Raw genomic sequence first — 22,487 nt, 5'->3', positions numbered from 1 at the left:
TTCAACATTTAACTTGGAGTAAATTTTCTTTTATGTGCATTTTGACTTAAGTTGTGTACTCCAGTTTTTTAAACTGCATCCATTACAGACTATAAATTCCTGTCAGCTCTCCATAAACATCAGCAATTGGCAGAGTGTGAAGCTTTTGCAGAAAACTGTTTGTCAGCAAAGAAAACAGGAATAATCTCCCTTTTTGTGCACTTTATTCAGTAGTTTTTTTGTCCATTAAACATTTAAAAGAGAAAGACGACATCTAGAGGAGTTCTGTTTCTCAATAATAATAATAGTTTTGATTAATTTAATTAAATTTAGTAAGATCTCTGCTTATTGGCATCATTAATCCACTGCCTGGTTGTGTCTGGACATGTGCCTAGTTCAAGTCAAAATACACATTAAATTGAGTCACATCAAGTCAAACAATGTCTTTAAAGCAAATAAATGAGACAGGTTTTTACAAATTACACTAAAAACAATCATCCATCCACAGCATGTGTTATTGTTTTCCCAACCTCCAGACAAGTCAGGACAAGTCTAGTCATGCCCTGTGGCTTCAGGGGACTTGAGACTACCAGGGGCTCTGAGTCATATTAGCTCACAAGTAACATCATGTATGGTTTCGCATTAAGTGAAATTATTGTAGTCCAAGTCATTGTATGTGCAATGATCCTCAGCATGTTTCATTATGTTACAATGAATTAGTTCCTATTAAACTGATCACATCTCAGGGTGCCCTCATAGCTCACCTGGTTAGAGATGGCAACCCCATGTACTAAGGGTGAGTCCTTGGCCATGGGTTTAAATCTGACCTGTGGCCTTTTGCTGCGTGTCATCACCTATTTCCCCCCTTTTCCTGTCAATCTTAAGCTATCCTATCTAATTAAGGCAAAAAGCCCCAAATATATATATAAAAAAATCACATTAAATTAAAAAACAAATTAAACACATCTCATCAAGTCACATAGGAGCATTTTACGTTGGCTGTCCCAATGCTCTCCCTATTTACTATAGTGTTACTTTTCACCATTTTATTTGAGTGTCCAAATTTACACTAGAAAACACTAGTCTACAAAGCATGTACAGTACTTTTTACTAACATTCCCACAATGCAATGTTTTACTTTTAATAGATACAAAAATGACATTTGTGTGACACTAAACCTGTCAGAAATGACCAAAAATATGATCCAAAAGTGTCCAAAATCTCAATTTATAGAGTAAACTATGTGTCCGTTATTTAGGAAATAGTGAACGAGTGATTTCGGGCACAGAGTTTAACGTCAAGCCACAATATTTCACATCATGTCACAAATCACAGACTGTAAAAGATGATCTGTACTCAAGTTTTAAGACAGCAGTGGATTCTGCTAACCTTTTGGGAAAGGCTGTTTTACTGCACTCCTCTCTGCATGTCCACCCTTTAGTTATAGACTGTGTTATGGCCCAGAGCCTCTGATCAGAAGTCCAAAGGGACCTATGAGCGTTCAATATTTGTACAATAGCAGCTCATACAGTAGTTCCCTCCTGTGAATGCAGTCTTGTATTAGATGCAGCTGTAGTTGTGTTTAGGTGTGCCTCTCCGGGCCTTGTGTGTAATAATGTTACACGGCTACTGCTCGACAGATGTGCACTCCTCTCCCTCTGACTCACACACGCATGCATACAGATGTGCGTGGAGAGAGAAAGAGAGAAGTCTCCTGTCCCTCCTCCCTCCTGAATATCCTTCCACACCTTGTTGATGGGACCGGAACTTTCCTGTGTTTCGCCGGGGTGGGCCCTGCTTGACTCATGGGGTTGAATAAGAGGGGTCGTGACCCGTGCTGAACTGCTTCCTGTTTCTGTTGAAGTGGTCTTCCGAGGCCTGCGGTGATCACAGGAGAAGCTGGCGGGACAGCCGGAGCACATCCAGTTTGAGGTGATGCTGCCACAGTAAAAAACATACATCAACGGAGCAGTAGCTGGAACAGGAGAGAAGGGAGATAGTGAAATGCTGTTATTTACTGCTATGAGGGCTACAGGGAGAAATGTGTTCTCTGTCAGATGTAGAAGAAGAGAGACAGTGCTAGACTCCGGCCTCCATGCAGCTTGGTGTGGGAAGTTTTCCCAGTATTTTGAAGTAGTGGTTCCCAACTTTTATGGCCCCATAACTGGTAATTATGTTTTATTACAACCTGGGTCCTATAGTGGTTGTTTTGGCTTTTATTTCTGTCAGTTATGATAACATTGTACTCACAAAAGTATTTGCGATGGGGCAAGAAACACGAGTGATCAGACAGGTCGTAAAAAAACAAGCCAAGAGTTTAGCCAGACTATCTAAACCACTTTATTTGGAGGTAAAACTCAAACAAAGTGAACCTGAAATGTCCGTAATAATCCCCATGGACAAGAAAAATGTGCTCTGAAAAGTTGTGTGATAGGTTCAAAGTTGAACCACTAAGATGGTCTGTAAACTATGAGGGTGTTATAATAATTTGGTGTTCATATAATATATTGCGTTTTTTCTTTGTTCTCTTCCAAGTAAGTCTGGCTAACCTGGGGTTTTATACGATCAAGTTATTATTATCTGACTGAAGGCAAAACCCAGAGAAAAGATTGGCACACTGCACTGATAACTCCCAGCAAATTTAATTTAATAAAGCAACATTTCGATCTAACAGAGATCTACAGAGAAGTCAGGCATTGTCAAATCTGACTGGCATAACTCTGTGAATAGAATCCTATTATTAAAAACAGGGATGATAGCTAGAAATACAAAAATAAGACTTAATTTGTAATCAACTGGAATTATCAAATAAAACAAAGCAGTATCTACTTGATCCCTTCATAGACTGATTCATGTGGATGTATTTTAGAAGAGGTCAAACTTTCCAGGAATGCAATAGGACAAAAATTAACATAATTGTGCAAAGCAAAAAACTGTAAGTCGCTTCATCATTTCAAGTTCAAATCAGGTGGACAAGAGTTGCATGTGCCTCTTAATTCCAAAAATAAAGGGAATAACAAAGATTTTCCATGCTCCTGGAAAGTTGACCCACAAGTTATGTGTCGTAAATCAGAATCCATCACTGGGACAATGTTTTTACAGCCTCAAAATGTATAAAACTTGTTGGTCACACGCAAAGTATTAGACTCGAAGCTCAGAAAATCAATGTTAGTTTAGGAAAAGTGTCATTAATACCCCAGAGCACTATGTTTAAGCTAATAATGGGGCACTTTGCAGCAATTACAGATTGGATCTTTTAAATACACAGTGCACACAAGGTTTATCTCTTATCTGACAAACCAAGTCGCCTTGTGCGATTTGCCTTTTCTCCTCAGTCGATGGCTCCTCTGACCTCCTTATGCCCTGCTGATAACTGTCATGCGCTGATTTAGGATTATTTTTAAATCAGGAGCTGTCGAGGTTTGACGGGACGAGGATGGGGCACCCGTATCCCCGGAGACCTTGTAAATCTGGACAGTTTACTACAGAGAGGGGGAGGAAACGGCCCTGTGCTCTCCTTGTCCAAGCCCGGCGTAATCCCACCACTTCCTCTCCTCCGCTCTGCTGCCCGGGCTCACGCCGTAATGCATTTTCTGTAACTAACAGCCGTTGTTTCCCGATTGTCACGCTCCCATCTCTTTCTCTTGGAATGTGTGTATGTGTATATACTTGTGTGTGTGTGTAGCAGTAGGATAGGGTGTTGGGGTTTAGAGCTCTCTGCTGACTGGAGAGTCTGTGGAAATGGAGAAAAAAAAGACTGGTAGTAGAAGGTCTGGAATTGCAGTTAATATTAACACTACCCTCCTCCATTACCGTTTACCACCTCCTCCTCCTCCCCACAATTCCTTGCCCTATGACTGAGCTCTGGCAGCCAGGCGGGGTGCTGCAACCTGGGCCTCCTGCTTCCGTCACGCTTGCCCCCTCTCTCTCTCGAAACAAGAACACATGGACGCCAAGTCCTCCTGAACTGGCAGTGTCCAGCCCCTTTCAACAGCTTTTACTCCGTTTAATTAGCCATGTCACCCCCATCTCCACATATGGGGTGCATGACAGACCGAAACACACACACGCACACACACATACTGGACACAGGATGGCACACTGAGCGAAACTTGGCAGCAGTCAGAGGGCAATCAATTCACGCTCTTCTCTCTCAGTAACATTCTTCACAACACTTCGTGACAGGTCTGAGTCAAGTAGCTCATGTGCTCCACAGCACTTAGTGAAGCTGACTAGGAGGTCAAATCCCTCAAAGAGCGCAACAGGTTTTCAGGAGATTCACTCACGTTAGCCCGTCAAGTGATGAGAGCATCGACAATAAAATTCACCTGCCCGCTGTTGCCACTGTTAATATTTTAGCAGACACTTCACCGAATGTTAAGTGATAAAAAGTGACTCGTCATCAGAGGTCACTCACAATGTCAAAAAGAGTTTTTTAAAGTGTTGGAAATCAGTTTTGCAACAGAGAAAGTGGCTCCTCGTAGCTCAAAAGTAATTTTTCTAGTTTTCTAGTCATTATGTGTAGTTATTTATGTGATCATATTACTTTTCAAATTATTTTGATATCATAAGCTTTTGTTTGTTGGAAAATGAGACAATCTTGGTGAAATTTGGGATTCCTGTTGTAGATACTCAAATTCTACACATAGTGGCTTCAGGTTTTTTTTTAATAATTTGGCTAAGTTTATTTCTGGAAAGGTTTTAGAGCTGCAATCAAATGAAATTACCAACTGATCTTCCTGTTTAACTAAGCCAGGTACAATGTCAGAAATGTTATAATTGACTTGTCTCTCTCGCTGACACACCTGTCAGACACTCATTTAAACATTACGCACAAACCTTTTCTAAATGTAGGCATAGTTAAAGGCCTGATCCCTGAGCCAAATGTAGGCCTTCTATAAACATCACTTGACAACAACAAAATCAAACACCTACCTTATACTGTAAATTCTGATCAGTTGAGAGACACCCCAGACAAATATAATGCAACTCAGACTCAGAATTATATATATATAAGTGATAATTAAATCAAGTCTTGGCTGCATAAATTGGCTAAGATAATATTAGTGACTCATTACTGCTAAACATAGCTTTTAACAAAGCATTACGCTGGAGCGCCAGAGCCATTCTTCTAAAAGGGACACAGATGATAATGGTGCACAAATTCTCCTCTCTCCTCAGGTAAAATGACCAATGATGTATTCCTTTAATCATGACGTTGAAAGAAACAACAACAAACGTGGCAGGAATGAAAGATAACCTCTATACTTCAAAGCTGTCTGCAATCATAGCACTGTGAACTCTAATAATCTGCTCACCCCTGCTGCACAGGAGGTGAGGCTCCCTTGTATGAACTGTGTGTTTTCACTAAAATAGATCCCGGCCGGCCAGGCTGACCCCTGAGGAAGGGGATCACCACAGGTCCTCTTGCAGGTTGTCGCAGGGAATCAGAGCGGCCAGCAGCCAGAGCTGAAGGGTAAAGGTTGAAGGGTGTGTGAGGTAGCCTATGACCTCCCGATTTGGCTTAGGCGTAACAGCCGAGCTCTCAGGGGGAAACCCCTGCATGACCTGGCTCACCCTGTGTGCAGGCCACGTCCAGTGCCACACTGCCACTGCCGCGCTGCCTGCACAAAGATGGAGGAAGAAAAGGAGACAGGGAACATGCAGAGGCGAGGGTACAGAGGCAGATTTTAATGGGAGACAAAGGTTCTGCGGTGTGAGCACACTGGGACTAATTCCACTTTAGTTCAAGTCTAGGTTAAATGCGTTGGGAATGAGTCAATGCTGGCCGCAGAGAGTGTGACTAACAGAGCGGGTCAGTAACGGGGAGCCCTTTTCTGGCTGCTTTCAGACCAAAAAACAGGCTGAGAGGCGAGCGAGCGACGCCTCTTTGTGCAGAGTGAAACAGATGAGATGAATCCATCATCAGCTCGATATTCTCACTCAACTCTCGTCGGTAACGAAGGGTGCTTTAAGGGAACAGGCGGGGGTGAAGCTAAGTGGAGCGTGGGATTGAGGAATAAAATGAAGAGACCTGACATTAAAGTTGTCATCAGCATTCATGCCAGAACTCTAAAATGTTTATTTCAAACATGCAGGTGGCTGCTCATTTGTGATCATTGTCCCTTTTTCCAACCAGTTAGTGCCAAAAAAAAAGCGTTCTGCAGAAAACAAGACAATTTGCACAAAGCAGTTATTTGCAGGACAGTAGGAAAACTACACAAAAAAGCTAGTGAACTAGCAAATGATCCCAGGTATGATCATACATGATTCTGGGACGCAAAATCCTCACAAACAAATCCAACATCTGCCTTGTCTGTTACACAAAAGACCAAAGAGAACAGTGTTCAAAGCTGCTGCCAGTAACAAGCTACCTTATGTAAGATTGCTCGCTGTTAACTGTCTGCAAAGCTTGGCTCAAGATGAATGAGAAAATCTCAGTGGTCACTGTACTCTCTGCATAAAACTGCTCTTACAAAGCTTAAAAATAGGAATCACTTCTTAGAACGTGGAGTTTGAACCCTTTACACAATTGATCAGGGCTTGTTATTCTCCTGAATATGTTTTAGAGTGCTGGTGTCTCACTCTTTTAAAGTGTTTTTTTTTTAAATTTGAAAATCATTGCATGGAAAAAGGGCACTGCTGAAAACTGTAAGAATGCTCAGTCGGCATCCTGGGTAAAAGGCAGATGGAATAAACACACACACACACACACACACACACACACTGATATGAAAGCCTTGTCATTTATCATAATTTACATTAGCTGCTGGAACACAGTGGATATGGGGATGCAGAGCCGGAGCTCCATGTAGATCAGATACCAAAACAAAGAAAAGGGGTTTTGGAATTCCACACATTCTGTTCAAGATTGTCTCAATTAGGGTCGGGTATCAAACCTCTGTACTTTGTTGCACATTGTTGCCTGTCAAGTATCCAAAGTTTCTTAGATTCTTACTCTTGTTTAAGTCATTCTTTGGTCAGATATATCCTAATCTACTGTAAGTTGTTTCAACATGTAGGGAAATGAGCTTAATCGCTTTCTTGCCGAGAGTTAGACAAGAAGACTGATACCACTATCATGTCTGGAGAGTAAATATGTAGCCGGGGCCAGGAGATGTTTTCTCTTAGCTTAGCACAAAGACAGAGGGAAACAGCAATCCTAGATCTCTCTCTCTGGTAACAAAATCCGCCTACCAGCACCTAAAGCTCACTAATTAACACGTTATATCTTGTTTGTTTAATTTGTACAAAGACTGAAGTATGAAAACAACTGTTTTTACGTGGGGGCTGTGTGCCAGGCTGTTTTTTTGGCCTGGAGCAGTTGCCAGGCAACCAGCAGAGATTCTGGCAACCTCCTGTTTCCAATATTTATGCTAAGCTAACATTGAGTGGTGTCAATCTTCTCATTGTATTTCCCCAAATCAGGAACTATTCCTTTAAGAATAGGACTGCAACTACTGATTTTTTATGTATTTATTACTAATTTGTTTTAATTTAATTGATCGATTAATCTATAAAATGTTTAAAAATCCAAGGTGACTCACTCAAATTGCAGTCCAAAATCTAAATTAAAAGTGTTGATTAATTCTTTATTGATTGATGGTTTATCAGCTAATTGTTTAAGACATTAAACACAGATTAATTAGGATGTTTGACATTGTTAAATTAAAAATAAATGGGATTAGTAGAACAATGTGTTTATTTCCTAAAACTTAAGTTTTGCAAAAAGCATCACTTTGGTATTGGAATCAAATTGGCACAGCAGGCAAAAAGAATTGAATAAATCCAGCTTTGGTCTCAATGGAGACATTCCTCCTCCTTCAAACACACTCACACATGCTCATAGTGATCACCTCCCCTCAAGGACAATGCAACAGATAAGCAGCTAGCCCCTCATTATCACTCTCGGCCCAAACAGCGGCGCGTCGCTTGGCTAAGCTGCATTTCCTCTCCACTGGAGCCAACATTTGTTGCTGCCTGCTACTGTCCCCTGATCCTCAGCCGCTGGCACCCTCAACCAATTGTTGTTTACTCATTCAGGGCAATGAGGCTCGACGCTCCTTGTTGAGCCTCAAGGAGAAGGAGGAGGAGATCAGTGGTCAATATATGTTAATCAACATCCCTCCTCTGCCTCTTTTCTTTTTTTCTGTATTTTGGTCTCTGCAGAAGGGAGGCTGACATAGAAAATGAATGCACTGTAGGTAATACTTAAGTTTGTGTGTGTGCATGTGGGCGTATTCATATGCTTTCATGTGTTAATTGTAGAGTGTGTGCTCATGGAGGCGTCGTGAGGAGAGGTGGGGATGAAGTGCAAGTGATGACAAAATGCATCCTGGCCTAACACCTCAGTGTTTGTGTGATTTGGAGACCTAGAGCGGCAGAGGTGTTAACAGAGGAAAGGCAGGTGCTAGGTTCAGTGTGTGTGTGTGTGTGTGTGTGTGTGTGTGTGTCTGCACTCAGCCATAAAGGAATAAATCCTGCACACACAGTGACGTGATTTAACCACCAAAAGAATTGCAAGACTTGCTGTGCAAAAATAATTCAGACACCTTTGTGTTCCGAGTCGAATTTACTTAATTCACCATCACAGCCATTCATTTTTTAAAAGACTAAAAAAGCAGGTACACAGTAGTGTAACTGAATCAGAGCAGCAGCTTGTTGAGAAGGAGAAACAAACAAACAAATACAGATGCCAACATGTTGCACATATTCTTTTATGTGTGGTATTACAAATCCCATTAAACCACACACTGCACCAAAATGTCATTCATTTAATTTTCCTGCAGCCATGCACGGATGACTTCAAATGAATGTAGTATCTAGTAACCACTATCATTTTCTCATAAGACAACCTTTATAAACAGTGTTTAATAAGCTTTATTAATGGTTAATACATTATTAATGAATGCTCTAAAGAGCAGCCATTATTAAGAGCAACTTCTAGGTCTCCAGGTTGTGAATAATGTCTGGCAGTCAAGTTATAAATAAATGCTAATGAGTTTCTTCTTACTTACTAAGTAAGTAAGTATGTAATTCATAATTAGTAAATAGACTTAAACAGGTCTTTTTTTGAAGCTCACATGGTCCATTGGAGGGGTCTACCTGATGGAATAAAGAGCTAAAAAGAGTGTGGAGCATGCTGGAGGAGGATAAACGCCAGCCACACCAACCTGACGACCTAAAAGTTGTTCTCAATAATGCCTTATCTATGACAGACAGAATATGTTGAGAAAAGAGATGCTGGCCAATTTTCCTATCATCACAGAAAAGCAGGCACAAACATCAATTTTGACAGCTTTTTGCTCCATCTGCCTCTTTTCTCAGCAGCTCGCTGCATTATCGACATTAGTTTCATCTCTGTTGTCAGTCCTCGTTCCTTGCTGCAGAAAACAACCCATTTCCACAGGCACAGAATGTCACCGGTGTAGCATTATGGCCTTTAGAGGTGAGGCGCTAGGCAGGAGCAGAAAATAAACAGTAGTAAACAACAGTAGCAGTGGGGAGTGGGCTTCCCTGCTGTGTTGATTATTGGAAGGCTGTACACAGGCCTGATCCCCCCCGGGAGCTCAGCGAGCGGGAACGGCTGCTGCTGGCTGCCCCACAGAGAGGCCAACAACATCTGGGCCTCAGTTCAGCTCAGCTCACCTCATTATACTCCTGTTGTGGTGGAGTATTGTCAGGAAAAATAGATAACAGTAACAAGCAATCAGCAGAAAATGGAGAAAGAATGCTGCAATTTGATGTAAAAATGTGAACCAGGACATAATGGAGAAGCATGAGGAAATGGGCTGGTTTTGTGTTGAAAGTTGATAAATGGAAATTATCTGTGAAAAGTATTCTTATCAGGGTCGAAAAGACTGAAAAAAATACACATTAAAACCGCCAACCACAATAATGAAATCCTGGCACAGTGAGTTTCATTAAACACTTTCACACATCTGAAAATGGTTGAGCGAAAAAAGCATCCATCACATCAGTGGTTGGCAGCAGCTCTGCCTGGTTGCAATGCCTGATTTTTAATAACGTCAACGCAGACCTGGAACAAAAGTCAGCAACGCATGTGTGTTTACAAAGCAAAGCCAGCTTGGGAACCATTTTTAGACTTTATGTGGCTTGCTCAAAGACATTTTGGCAAAAAAATGTACAATGTGTAATGTTGTATGTACTCATTGATCATATATTTCTTGATCTGTAGTACTATGAGCTCTAGGAAATGGCAGGGAGCCAGTTTCCTAATGGAGACAGGTATGGCAAACCTTCCTGTTGCTGATTCAAAGGTCTTCTGGCTCCCTCTGCTGGTAAAATGTGGCAACTGTAAGGTCAAAAGCTAAGATATGAAGTGTGACTCAGCTTTCAGACGTATAAAATAAGATGTAAATGTAAAAAGTATCTGTTTCATCTTTAGGTATAGAGATAAAATAATGCTAACATTTGAAATTTAGACTTAATGACTTATTGCTCACCCATTAAATGTTTTTCTCCTAAGACTTTCAGACAGTAGAAGAGGCACAAATAATCAAATTAATGATGGCTGAATTTAATTTAGCTGCTTCAGTTTTCGGGGGCCGTTGTGCATGCTGACTCAATGACACTCGAATACAACTGAGCCGTCATTAATGTGATTAGTAACACTTGTGCTTTTCCTACTAAAAGCCAAACGCTCTCAAGCAGGCCTGAGCCTGTTTATTTTATCAAACCTACCACTGCTGCCAGAAATACGTTACACATAGGAATAACTGAACACTTTGGACACACAAATTGTAGTAACCCATGCTGAGCTGAAAATTAATGAGCACAAGAATCACCCTAATGCTGGCAAACCTGCTCAGTCATTTCCACTATAATAAGGGAAGTTATCTCCATGTTTGTTAGACATGATCATTCCATAACATTAATTTAGTGCACATAACTTTATTCATCTCTTTTAGGTATTTCTTTGTCCTCATCTAGAGGTCAAAAGGTCAAGTTCAGTCAAAAAATAGCTAGCATGGCCTTATTTCAGCAGGAGGGGACAATGGTCCTCATGTTCTTAACTCATTTCTTTGCTAGAAATAATAATCAAAACAGAGTCCCTTAAAGCCACACACAGGCTAAGTGACGAGCATGAACTGATGTATATGTACATTACAATTCATAAATGTAAATGCAACCATCGTTCATTGTTCAGCACTCGTAGCAGCATACCAGAGGAATGTAGCTTGCTGTCAACTACATGTCTTTTTCTGGTATGTGAGCATGAACAAGTGTATTGTACTTGTTGAATGAAGCAATTTCAATTCAAGCAAACATCCCTGGTTGTTAAACTAGAAAGAGAGGTTGTAAGCAAACCATCTGTACAGTTTCACAAACAGAAAAATGACAGACGAAATTCTTTGTTCCTCCAATTTATTATGAAAATGTACAGGGGGATTAACGGTAGGACTTCTGGTAGCGGGCACGAGCTCCAGGTCCACCGAACTTCTTGGACTCGCAGCGACGTGGATCGGCGACCAGCAGGGTCCTGTCGTACTGGATCAGGATGTCCTTGATCTCCTTCTTGGAAGCCTCATCCACATCTGCATAACGACAAAAAACGCTAAGGTTACTCAGCAAATTCTTCTCTAGACCAAGTGTTACTACATTCTGCATACTTAAATTTATTGTGTTCTCTTGTTTGCTCAAAACAAGTTATATAGGTCTGTTGAAATTAAAAAAAAAATAATAATTTCACCAAAGTGTGCAGCAATCGTAATGTCTAGGTGTCTCAAGACCAGGTAGTTGTACTCCACATTTAACTGTGTAGTACATATTCAGTCACTGCTCATGAGTGATCAGCACCAAAATTTGGTTGAATTGCTCTGACATTATATCACCATGTCACAGCACACAGCTGAGATCCTTAATACAGTTGGTTGGATAGATATATTCCTTTATTTGTCCCACAATGGGGAAATTCCAATGTTACAGCAGCAAGTGGATAGAGAAAAAAAAAAAAAAAAAACAACTAAAAACTGTATGCCTCATAGGAACAGTTCAGCACTTGCGTGACATTTTTGAACCTGCATCACTAAAAAGTTTTAATCTTCCAACTCAGAATAAATGTTGAGAGCTGTGTTGTAGATAAACTGGCCTGACTTCTTATTTTACAAGCTGTCAGCTTGAGGAACTCAATGTCCATGTATCAATGTTTCTATCCGTGATCGACCTCTACTACTTTACGACTACTTTATTAGGTAAGCAAGTTTGCTTAGGAACAAGAATTTTCTTCATTTATATCTTTTCCACAAAACTTGTCAAAAAAATGCAACAAATACACCATTAAACAAAAAACATCAGTCATACAGGGCCTTGGGTCATTTGGTTCAAACATTTACACAAAAACATAAGTGATATTTGTGCAGTGAACAAAATGTAATACTCACACTTCTGGTAGTAGGCAACCAGGGCCTTGGAGATGGACTGACGGATAGCTAAAAGAAAACAAAATAAAGAGTACGATTAAAAAAAAAAAAGAAAAAAAAAGAGATGCATTTCACCTAAGACAAACGTATACAGGAAGCAACAAACTCATTGTGAAAAGAACCGTCTGCTTACCGTAGATCTGCGCGACATGTCCACCACCCTTCACTCTGACTCTGATGTCAACGCCAGCAAAACGCTCCTTGCCCAGCAACAGCACGGGCTCCAGAAGCTAAAGACAGCACACAGTGAACGTTAAGCACCCATTTTTAGAAACAAAGAAAGAAAAAACACTTTATACTACAAGGATATCTGCAGTGTTTGGCATAAGCACTGACAGAATACTACCCCAGCCTCAGGGGCACTGCTGTGCAACAAGCCATCATCTGTAACAAATACTTACCTCAAACAATCAATCTTGTATAATATTTTTACGCCTGCTGAGCAAGTCGGCCCCCCCACTTTGAATTATTTTGAAATCCTAGTGTTTCTAGGACAGGCTACACCCGACAACCACGCCGTGTCACTGCTCTCCATCAGACCGGGCCCCCCCTTTCCCATGGGGACTCACCTTGTACTGGAGAGTGGCAGGCTCCACCATCTCCAGGGGTCTGCCGTTCACCTTGATCAGGCCATTCCCCCTCTTGCAGTGGGCAACTGCTGTGGCGGTTTTCTGTAACAAAACATCATCAGATATCCTCAACAAACAAGTCAGAGACGACCAGTGTGAAGTTGCATTTGAATCAGTAGAGTTACACAAATAAAAGTCATTGCAATCGGTTTTAATTCAAACACTTGGCTGATGAGAACTCGCCACTTCTCGGGCCATGTGACTGATTAGAGTCGGATCTTTACACTGAAGCATGGTTTTAATACTGGTAGCCGTTCTTTAACTACTTAACTATGTACTGTATTTGTTTGAGGAGACATGTGAGCTGAAATTACCCGCTGTCATCCTCTGAAGAGCATCTAAAGCCCAACCACTGCTAGCACCCGGGCTAGCTGATCCAATACACAGTCAGACATAAGGTGGCTAAACCAACAACGCTGACCATCGTACTGGTGATTTACAGTCACATACAACAACATTGGCGCTTCAAAGTCAAGTTTCAGCACGTTTTAGAAGCATATCGGCCCACAAATTGTTTAAATAACTCGGGAGTTTCCGTGTAAAAGCTAGTTCGGCTAAAGCGCGCTAGCAGGACAGGGCAGCCACAACACCACACGTGGAATAGTTTCTCCATTTTTACTCACTTTACGTCCAAAAACCTGGACAGACTGCAGAGGACCTTTAGCCGGCATGTTTCTGAAACACACAGGCAACAACAGTTACATTATAACCCGGTTAATGAGTGAGATTTATGCGGTTTTAACGGACCGGGACGAAGAACATACCGTCTTCAGCTGGGGTGCCGTACGGAGAGACCGACGGGGTTTCACACGCCGAACATCAGGGGCTATTGCGCGACACTTCAGACATGCTTTGCGGTGGGGTTTTGCGACAGTTGCTCTCGCTCTACCTCCATTTTATGTCCTGCTCTTACTTTGCAGGAGAAATGCCCATAGACATATAAAGAGAAATGCCTGTTTCGTGGTAGAAAGTGGGAATTTAATCACTAGTGATCAGCGTGTTTTTGACACGTTTACTGACAGTGTGCACACATATTTCTGGGTGTGTCGTAAAGTCCTGGAAACTGCCACTTTAGGTTGTATTTTCCAAAAAAGGTAACTCAGTGAGGTCACATTGTGTATCCATATGGATTTACTGTACATATTTGAAAGACCCCAAATTACTATTGTGTAATGTCAGATAAAGCACTTTTAAGCTTTATGCAAATAGTAAATATGAGAAAATGTTTTGCTTTTAAAAAATAATAATATTTAACTAGTTTATGCATTATGGTAATTCTAATCAACCAATATGAGGCCATTTTATTAGCCAAATAGTGATATCATAAACTTAATTTAATTGATAATTACTAAAATGAGATATAATAACAATGACAATGTGCCATGATGTTACCATGTCAATCAATGACACACAAATATGTAGGTTCTATTGTTTTTTGTATGATACACATGTACAGAGGAAATATGCTTAACAGTAACTTCACATCGACTCCTATTGTCACCTTAAAATGTTTGAATCAAATGCAACTATATTAATAAATCATTATTTTACACATAGTTATTTTGGTCAGACCTCAAACGTAAGACTCTTTTATTATGACAGCAATAAAGTAAACGGACGTCAAAACAATTCATAAAACCTGATTACATAAAGCCCACAATTGTAAAATGGAATTCAAAAGTGATTACATCGTACTCTAACATTGTCTACCATCCGAGCTCTTTTAACAGAAAGTGATCAAACACTGAAAATCTGCAACATTTGTATATAATAGTAAATAGATTTTCTCTACGTACTACTTGGGAAGATGAATTGCATGTTCAGAGGAGGAAAAGTAGCTGTCTAAACAACAAAAACCAGAAGGAGCCAGCACAGTTTTGCTGTCAACTAAAGAAGAAGGGTCATTGTACAGTAGCAAAAAAAAGTGTCTTTACAACCCAGTTTATAAAACATGTTGATAAGGATAATATCATAATTTGTTTATTTAACAGAATCTTGTGGAGCTAAACAGCTATATACTAATCTTTGTATACTGTACATATAAATAATAAAATTATATAAATCTTATCATATTAAACCCTCCCTAAACTGTGATGTGTCAATAGAACTCAGTAGCTTGGTCTATGTAAGACCGTGCTCATATTTTGGTTCCAAGCAAGTCCTCGTCCACTTTTCTAAATCCCTACACAACAGCACCCTCTAGTGTTTGTGAAATGAATTAAAACACAATTTTGAGTGTGACATCATTGCCATCTCAGCCGGAGGCAAGGTTGTATCATCAGCCAGATGCTGTCTGGCAGAGATCAGTGCAGAGGATTAATTTGCCCTACGCTACAGACAGTTTACATCGAACTACACAAACTCACTGCACCTTGGTTTCATCAAACCTTATTTTTAAGCTCGTGGTGAGTCAAACCACAGAGATCATGTGGTTCAGCGCTGCTTGGGGCTGAGGAGCTTCGGGTCAGGGTATGGGAATAGGACATGACATGGGAAAAAGGAAGTGGGGAGCTTTTGGGACATCAAATATCAAACCGTAGTCCTACACAAGAGACAGTCTTTGATCTGACCACAATGTTGGACAATGTTGATGTGACCCGACTAGACTCTGCAGTTTGTGGGAGGAAACTGGCTGCTTTGTCAAGATTCACCATGCATGTGCAGTTGATAAAAACAAATGGAGTCTTTGTAGTGATTGACTCAACCAGATTGATGTGAGGATGAAAAATTACACCAGGCGCCTTCTCTAGAGCCTTGAGAGGAACACTTGTCAAAAATCTCAAGCACACACATCCTGCAGTCCGACAGAAAAGTGTCAGCTTCAAGGCACAGTCTTACCCTTAAAGGAGGGAAGCGGCAGGGCCATTCCTGGGTCAGAGAAGGACTGAAGATAGATAGCATCTTGGGAATCTGTATACAGTGGCCTGAGTCATGTGTGCGGTGCGCTGTGCCTACCTATGCCTGACATTTACTACAGCAAGACTGGTGTTTATAGTGTCGGCCACGGGTGAACAGGCACCTGGCTTCTTTAATTGTCAGCGGAAATGTGTACTCCCCTTGGGACTGCCTGCCCGGAGTCCCAAATTAAAATCACAGTGGTGTGTATGGAGCCTCATTTGTGTAAGAGCATAGATTTAAACATTTGTCAGATGTCCATGACATTTATCCATCTTCTCCTATGGTGTTTCCATTTTTATTTTATTTTTTTTACAGCTTTTTTACTTTTTAATTCCACCTTTGGCCACTTGGGGGCAGTGGAACAAGCTGTGGACACAACATTGACAAATTACCTTATAAAGTTGTTATGGTGGACATGTTAGCAGTCAGTTATACATCACGCAGACACACATGCATTCATTGGGAGTTGTGTTTCTGGCTGCTTGATGAATAGAAGTCTAATATTCAGTCTACTTGTTTCTCTGTTTCGGTATCCACCAATTACTGAGAGAAATATCTGGCTCTTTAGCTCCTACAGGCATCAATATGTCCACCAGCTAGTCACTAAATTTGTCTGGCTGCTGCTTGGTGATGGGAAGGTAGGCTACATTGAGGATTTTTTTTATTGGTAACAGCTGCAGCTGCGAATGAGGCTGATGAGACCGGTGAGAGTGAGCCAAATCAGTAAAATTGTGGGGTGTAAAACCAAAACAATAAGCTTAAAGAGGCTAATAAGCTAATAAGAAAACCACATGGTTGGGTCGTAATTCTCTATTGGTTCGTCACTGCAAGTTACCCCTTTCACATTACACATCCTCATTTGATTCACTGTTGATATAAAAAAAAGCATAGTGCAGCTTTAAAGTAGCCTGCTGATTTCATATAGCAGTGAAGTCGGAGCGGAAGAATGAGTAAATGTCTGTCTTGAGATGAATGAAGACATACAGTATATGTTTGGACCTTTTCCCTAATGCTCTTGAAGTGACAAATAGAGCCTGCTCCATTGAAGAGTCATTACATGAAGGACCTAGTCCAGACCCCAATGTGTTGTTTTCTGTACAACACTTTCTCTTTTTGTCGCTCTTCCCCTTTCAGTTTATGCGTGACAAGTCTGACAAGTTTATTAGCCAACAGATAAATGCAAAGGATGTAACTATAGACTGAGAGTGCCAATATCTACAACAGAGTCAGGCAGACAGAGGAAGCACTGTGCGGGGACCCCGGGATGGATGATAAGCTTTCAGATAAATTTGTGTTTGTGTTATGGGTCACTAGGGGCACCCCGTCACCGTCTGCATAGGAAACGTGCTAAGGCCGCTGAATCGTCCGTGATTTCCTGCTCTGTTCGGCAGCCTGCTAAAGCACACAATCCTTTTGTGTTGCAAACTGTCAAGTTCATCTTACAATGTCCAGACCTCTCAGCCATTTGAAGTTAAACGCTCTCAGATTACTGCTTTGGGTGGTGGTATTTTCGCTGCAACTTCTGCAGAGGACTGAAAAACCCAGCACAATCACATTATAACTTATTCTGCTGGCATATGGCAGATAAAATCACAACGTTCTTAAAAGATCCAGGACTCTTAAATCCCACATTTTTTAAAGAGGCTGACACCGAGCTTCAGTGCTTTAGAAGAGGTGCAGAGCTTAACAGAAGGAGGATAGTCTGCAGTCAACCAGTAAAAGAGCTGGCAATAAATAAAGACCACACCATATATGTGCATTTCCTCTCCACAGCCTTATGGAAACACATCACCTGGAGGCGTGACCCCTCGACCTTGTCTTGTCACAGCACCCTGAGCATGAGACAACGCTCTCAGATTTACAGGGGAGGAGATGCTGTTCCTGGCCGGCCATAGCGTCTCATTTGACCATAATAGGCCTTGCGGTGGTTGAAAAAGTGTTGCCGGTAATTGAAGTTTCCCTGAGCAGAAGGAGAAGATCTGCTAAACCCGGTAGGTGGAGAGGCCGAGAGGGGCGCGAAAAGGTTTTGTGAGGAATACAGAAGTACGGTTGCCGTGGCAACGGGAGAAAACTCTTTTGGGCTCATGAGGCAGAAAAGTGTCTTCCCTGGGAAGCAGCTGTGAGGCCCATGAATCTGCAAGTCAAGAGAAATATGATTCAAGGCAACAGGTCTTACCTTTTATATCCTTGTGCGAGGACCCATAAATAGCTCTCTCTGTCTCACCATTTTTCTGTGAAATCTTCAAATGTACCAATATTCTCCATTTTATGACACATGTACAATTCAGACCACTCATATTATTGTCTTAAATTCTTAAATAAAACTAAAGCAACAACATACTCTGCTTCTGTTCATGAACAATACAAACTTTCTAAAGTCACATTCCTCACTGGGAGCACCTTAATTTGGTTTTTGCTTTTTTATTCTTTCAGTGAGAGTCACGTGCCTTTGCCAAACTTTGCAATATGCAATCACTGTGTGGTGAACATCCCTCCAAACACATCTGTCACTTTCAAGCTTCTTTCTAAGAAACAAAAATCCCAAGGTGGTGGACCAATGCGCCACAAAAAGGGGGATTTCCAGAAACTGGCATGAAGTCACCCCTAGGAAATGAGAGGTACCAAAATGGCTGGCACCCCTCAACACCCCCTTCTTTCTTGCCTGTTGCTGTGCCATGGCAGCGGTAAATATTGATGTCTGCCTGAGTGGATGACAGCTCATAGCACTAAAATGTAGCCCGGTATTGAACCCTGGTTTGGACTTGAGCCCCTTCCATTAATTTGGCTATTTCAGCACGCATTTACCACATAGCAGTGGGGCCTTGCAGCTGTCCCATGCTCTGTCAACTTCCATGTGGCCTTGGAGTTGGGGCCACAGCATAATGCAGAAGTGTGCAGGCTCAGCGGTGCAGCGGACATATTGTCTCTACTCCCAGAATGCAACAGCACAATTTTTAAGGTTATTAGTAAAATCTGCTGTTCAAAGGGTCTGTTGAGAACCATTTTAGACCTTCCTTCAATATTACCTTTTCTTTTGTAAAGGATACATCTGTGTCCTAATCTGAAGGAAACAGCAGAGATTTTTTTTATACCTTTTATACACAGTTGTGGGCCATCCTAAAATACTTTTTTGATTGTACCTGCTTTCTAGTAAGCAGGTGGGAAAGAACAATTTATTATAATATAGTCTAGTGTAATTTATTGGGGTATAATACACTTTCAACATCTGGCAAATTTAGAGAGGAAAATGCATTTAAACCTTGAGCTGTGTTATGAGGATGCAACAAGTTAAGTGGCATTAATGTCTTTGTTAACAATGCTTTAATTGCTTTTTACATCCATGTCAGCCATGAATGCATTGATTTCACGGAAATACGAAAGATTTGTCCATTTTAGACATAAGAAATGATTTTGTGAATGAGGCCTATCTACTTAATATGAGTTGTGTGTATTTGTTGTGCTTATGGAAAATAGTTAGGGATATATTTCTTGAACCAACTAAAATATATTTTAAAAAAGGCTAATCACTTTATTATATCAATATAATAAAGAAAACTCGAACTGAGTGACTTTGTTTTGTGCTCATCTGACACAGTTATTGAGATGTTGTGAGGAAAGTAAAGATTAAAGAGTTAACACTTCAACGTTATATATACGGTTTACAATGACCAGCATTCAAGATATTTACTCTTGTTATGTTGAAGGCAATTCTTCAACTTCTTTGACTTTATTTGGATTAAATGAGTAGTAATATATCACCGGATCTGGTTCAAGAAAACAAAACCATTCCATCCCGGTCACTCAGAAGGCCTCATTATGTATTTCAGCGGGCCTTATTGTTTATAGAGCAGGTTGAAGGGCTCAAAGCTGCACTTGAAACACTGAATTCATGGAGCTGATCTGGCATTAGAGCAGGGCCAAACTTGCCAACATAACAGCCTTTCATTCGCCATTTGTCTGTGCTGTCACACATGCGCCGGTACTTCCCCTCCATCAATCTCACTCACACACACACACACTCAGCTCGCCCACACAATCTGCTTCATCACCCTCCTTCTTCTCTTGTTCCATCCCGCTCTTGGTCTCCCCCTACTTATTTCCCTCTATACCAACCTTTCTGTGTGAGTGTGTGTGTGTCTGTGTGTGTGGGTAGACTCTAGTCAGGGTTCATGTATGAGGCAGTGGCAGAGGGGTGAGAGCGGGGGGCCATGTGGGGTCTGGCTGACATCGACAGTGATAAACCCAAAGAGGGTCATCGCTATGGCGAAGCCGTTTCTATTCCTCGCTTTTATCCCATCACTTTTTTTTCTCTTCCCCTCCTCTCTCCAGTGTTTCTATCTGATGGGCTCTGGAACACTGAGCTCCAGCCTGCTTCAGCTCTTGACAACATCTGGGAATACAATGATGAATATGATTGCAACCAGCCACTAACATCCCCTCATTTCTCTCCTTGTCTTTGCTTGTGCCTGCACACATATTAAAATGTCCGAAAGATGATGAAGTGCAACCTTGACAATATGAAGTACATGTTACAACTTGTGGTGGATTTCTCTTATGAGTGCACATGACTAATGATCTTCAAGTCGAGCCGCTGTCTTGTGTTTCGTGCAGTTTTGTCTTCACCGTCTTAGAGTATTTTCAGTTAAGATAATTTTTGGTATGTTTTTAAAAAAAATATTATATCCATATTGTGTTTCCTGGTGTGTCTTTAAGTCTGTGCTCAGTCACTCTGTGTTCCAGGCTCCCAGGGGTAGAGGAGACAGGGCTGGGAAGCTCTGATGGGAAAGTGGGCCAGCGCTCTCAGCCCTCCACTGGAGAGCTCCTTAAAAGGCCTGGAGAGATGATGTCGTGGACTCTTTCCTTTTCCCCCCTTATGTTTTTTTCCTCCCTCCTACAGCAGCGGAGAAGCCCAGCAGCAGGAGCAGAGCCAGGCTTTGGCCAAACTCGTCATGCACATCAGAGAAACACACGACACTGATGACTTCATTGAGCTGAAATAAGGCTTCCATCCATCAGAAGCTGGAGAGCCTTGTTATGAAAGATAGGATTTCCCAGATTGGGAATTATTGTGCCTTGTTGTACTCACTGTGTTTGCTTAAACAGTTTTTTGAATTTTAGAGTGTAACTCTATTAATTTGCGGAACTGCTGCAAAGTTCCCTTTATTTGCAAAGCAAAAGCAGAAATGAGGAGGAAATGCAATATCACGTTAGCAACAAGAGATGCAGAAGTAGTCTTTTGCAAGTTGTTTTTGGCTAAGAGTGAAACCTTTTTATTTAGACACTTTCCGCATACATCGGATGAACCTGCTACATCCTGGTTGCTCTGACCAATCAGAATGGCCCAAACACATTAATGAACTTATGTCTTAACATGCAGCTGGCCTCTCTTTTTCAGAAGGCCTGACTAATTCTTTCCATCACAGCCTCTGCGATAGGGGTCAAGAACCACTTCATGGACACAATGCGTGTAAGTCCAAAACAGATCCCTATGCCCCCTTTAACCCCAGGACCAGTCATTTTGGAACCTTTGCATTGGCTTTGCCAGGTGAGCTTCCAGCGCCTGGAGTGAGATTTATCAGGCGTGTGTGGGCGAGCTCGTCACCCTTTCCTCACGAGGCACAAATCTCCGAGCCATCTGCTGTTATCTGGGGAATGTTCTCCGCACACTTCATGGACATATATGTACCAGGGCTTTGATATCTTTGCTATTTTTAGCGCCGGCCCGCCCCTGGAGGTTGTTATACTGATGTCACGCAGGCTTTCAAAATAAATCTGATTGTTTATCTTAGGTTACACTTCCTGCCTGCATGTCATGTCATGTTTGTTTGTGTTTATCCATCTGTCAAACTGGATTTTTTTCAGGGCTGCTTTAGTGTAGGGACTTGTTTTGCCTAACTTACATCTTCGGCTTTATTGTCCAGTGTTCTCAAAATATGATCATCACTTTTAAATCATCTTATCTGCGGTTCACAAACTTGTTTATTTTAATTATGTGTTAATCAACATGATGATATTTAAAGGAACAGTTTGACAGAAAATATTCTTATCTGCTTTCTTGCAGAGAGTTAGATGAGATGATCGAGACCTCCTCACATCTGCACTTTAAATAGGTAGCTGAAACCAGGAGCCACGTAGCTTAAATATGTACCTGGAGCTAGTAGCCCCGTTAAACTGGTTTACCTTCACTTAAAAACATCAAGTTGACATTTTTTCACTTCTGTTTTTGTAAATAATAACCAAGAAACCACCTCCGAGAATGCACCCCCTGATCATCCACAAGGTTGAGTTCAGTTCACAATGTGTAAGTGGTATTTAAACCTTATAGATGATGTTTTTTTTACCTTTGTAAAGGGACCCTGGCAAGGTGTACCCCCTTTTCCAGTCTCTATGCTAGGATAAGCTAACCAGCTGCTGGCTCCAGCTACATATTTACTGTGCAAATGTGAGTGCGGGTTCACCTCTAACTCTTGGCAGGAAAGCAGATAAACTATTCCTGTCAATACCATCAGAGTTTAGGGTATGCTTACAGTTAGGATAA

General features: G+C 41.3%; 1 protein-coding gene across 1 annotated transcript; it reads right to left on the bottom strand.

The window, feature by feature from the left end:
• Positions 1–11,350: 11,350 nt before the first annotated feature.
• rps16 (ribosomal protein S16) lies at positions 11,351–13,902 on the bottom strand. Its single transcript, XM_035680006.1, has 6 exons — positions 13,816–13,902; positions 13,675–13,726; positions 12,992–13,093; positions 12,556–12,652; positions 12,384–12,431; positions 11,351–11,537 (listed from the first exon to the last, which is right to left on the bottom strand). The coding sequence occupies exons 2-6, from the start codon at positions 13,720–13,722 to the stop codon at positions 11,392–11,394; spliced, it is 441 nt and encodes a 146-aa protein (XP_035535899.1). The 5' UTR covers positions 13,723–13,726; positions 13,816–13,902; the 3' UTR covers positions 11,351–11,391.
• Between the last annotated feature and the right edge of the window lie 8,585 nt (positions 13,903–22,487).

Source organism: Morone saxatilis, unplaced genomic scaffold, assembly GCF_004916995.1.
Source record: "Morone saxatilis isolate NCDOM2014 unplaced genomic scaffold, NCSU_SB_2.0 Contig10, whole genome shotgun sequence".
Lineage (NCBI taxonomy): Eukaryota > Metazoa > Chordata > Actinopteri > Moronidae > Morone > Morone saxatilis.
This window is presented reverse-complemented; position numbering and strand designations above follow the sequence as displayed.

Excerpts from the sequence above, each read along its gene's own strand:
- rps16 (XM_035680006.1), bottom strand. The coding sequence starts at position 13,722 with ATGCCGGCTAAAGGTCCTCTGCAGTCTGTCCAGGTTTTTGGACGTAAA. Across the intron at positions 13,094-13,674 it reads TCCAGGTTTTTGGACGTAAA|AAAACCGCCACAGCAGTTGC; the intron begins GTGAGTAAAAAT and ends GTTTTGTTACAG. Across the intron at positions 12,432-12,555 it reads ACATGTCGCGCAGATCTACG|CTATCCGTCAGTCCATCTCC; the intron begins GTAAGCAGACGG and ends GTTTTCTTTTAG.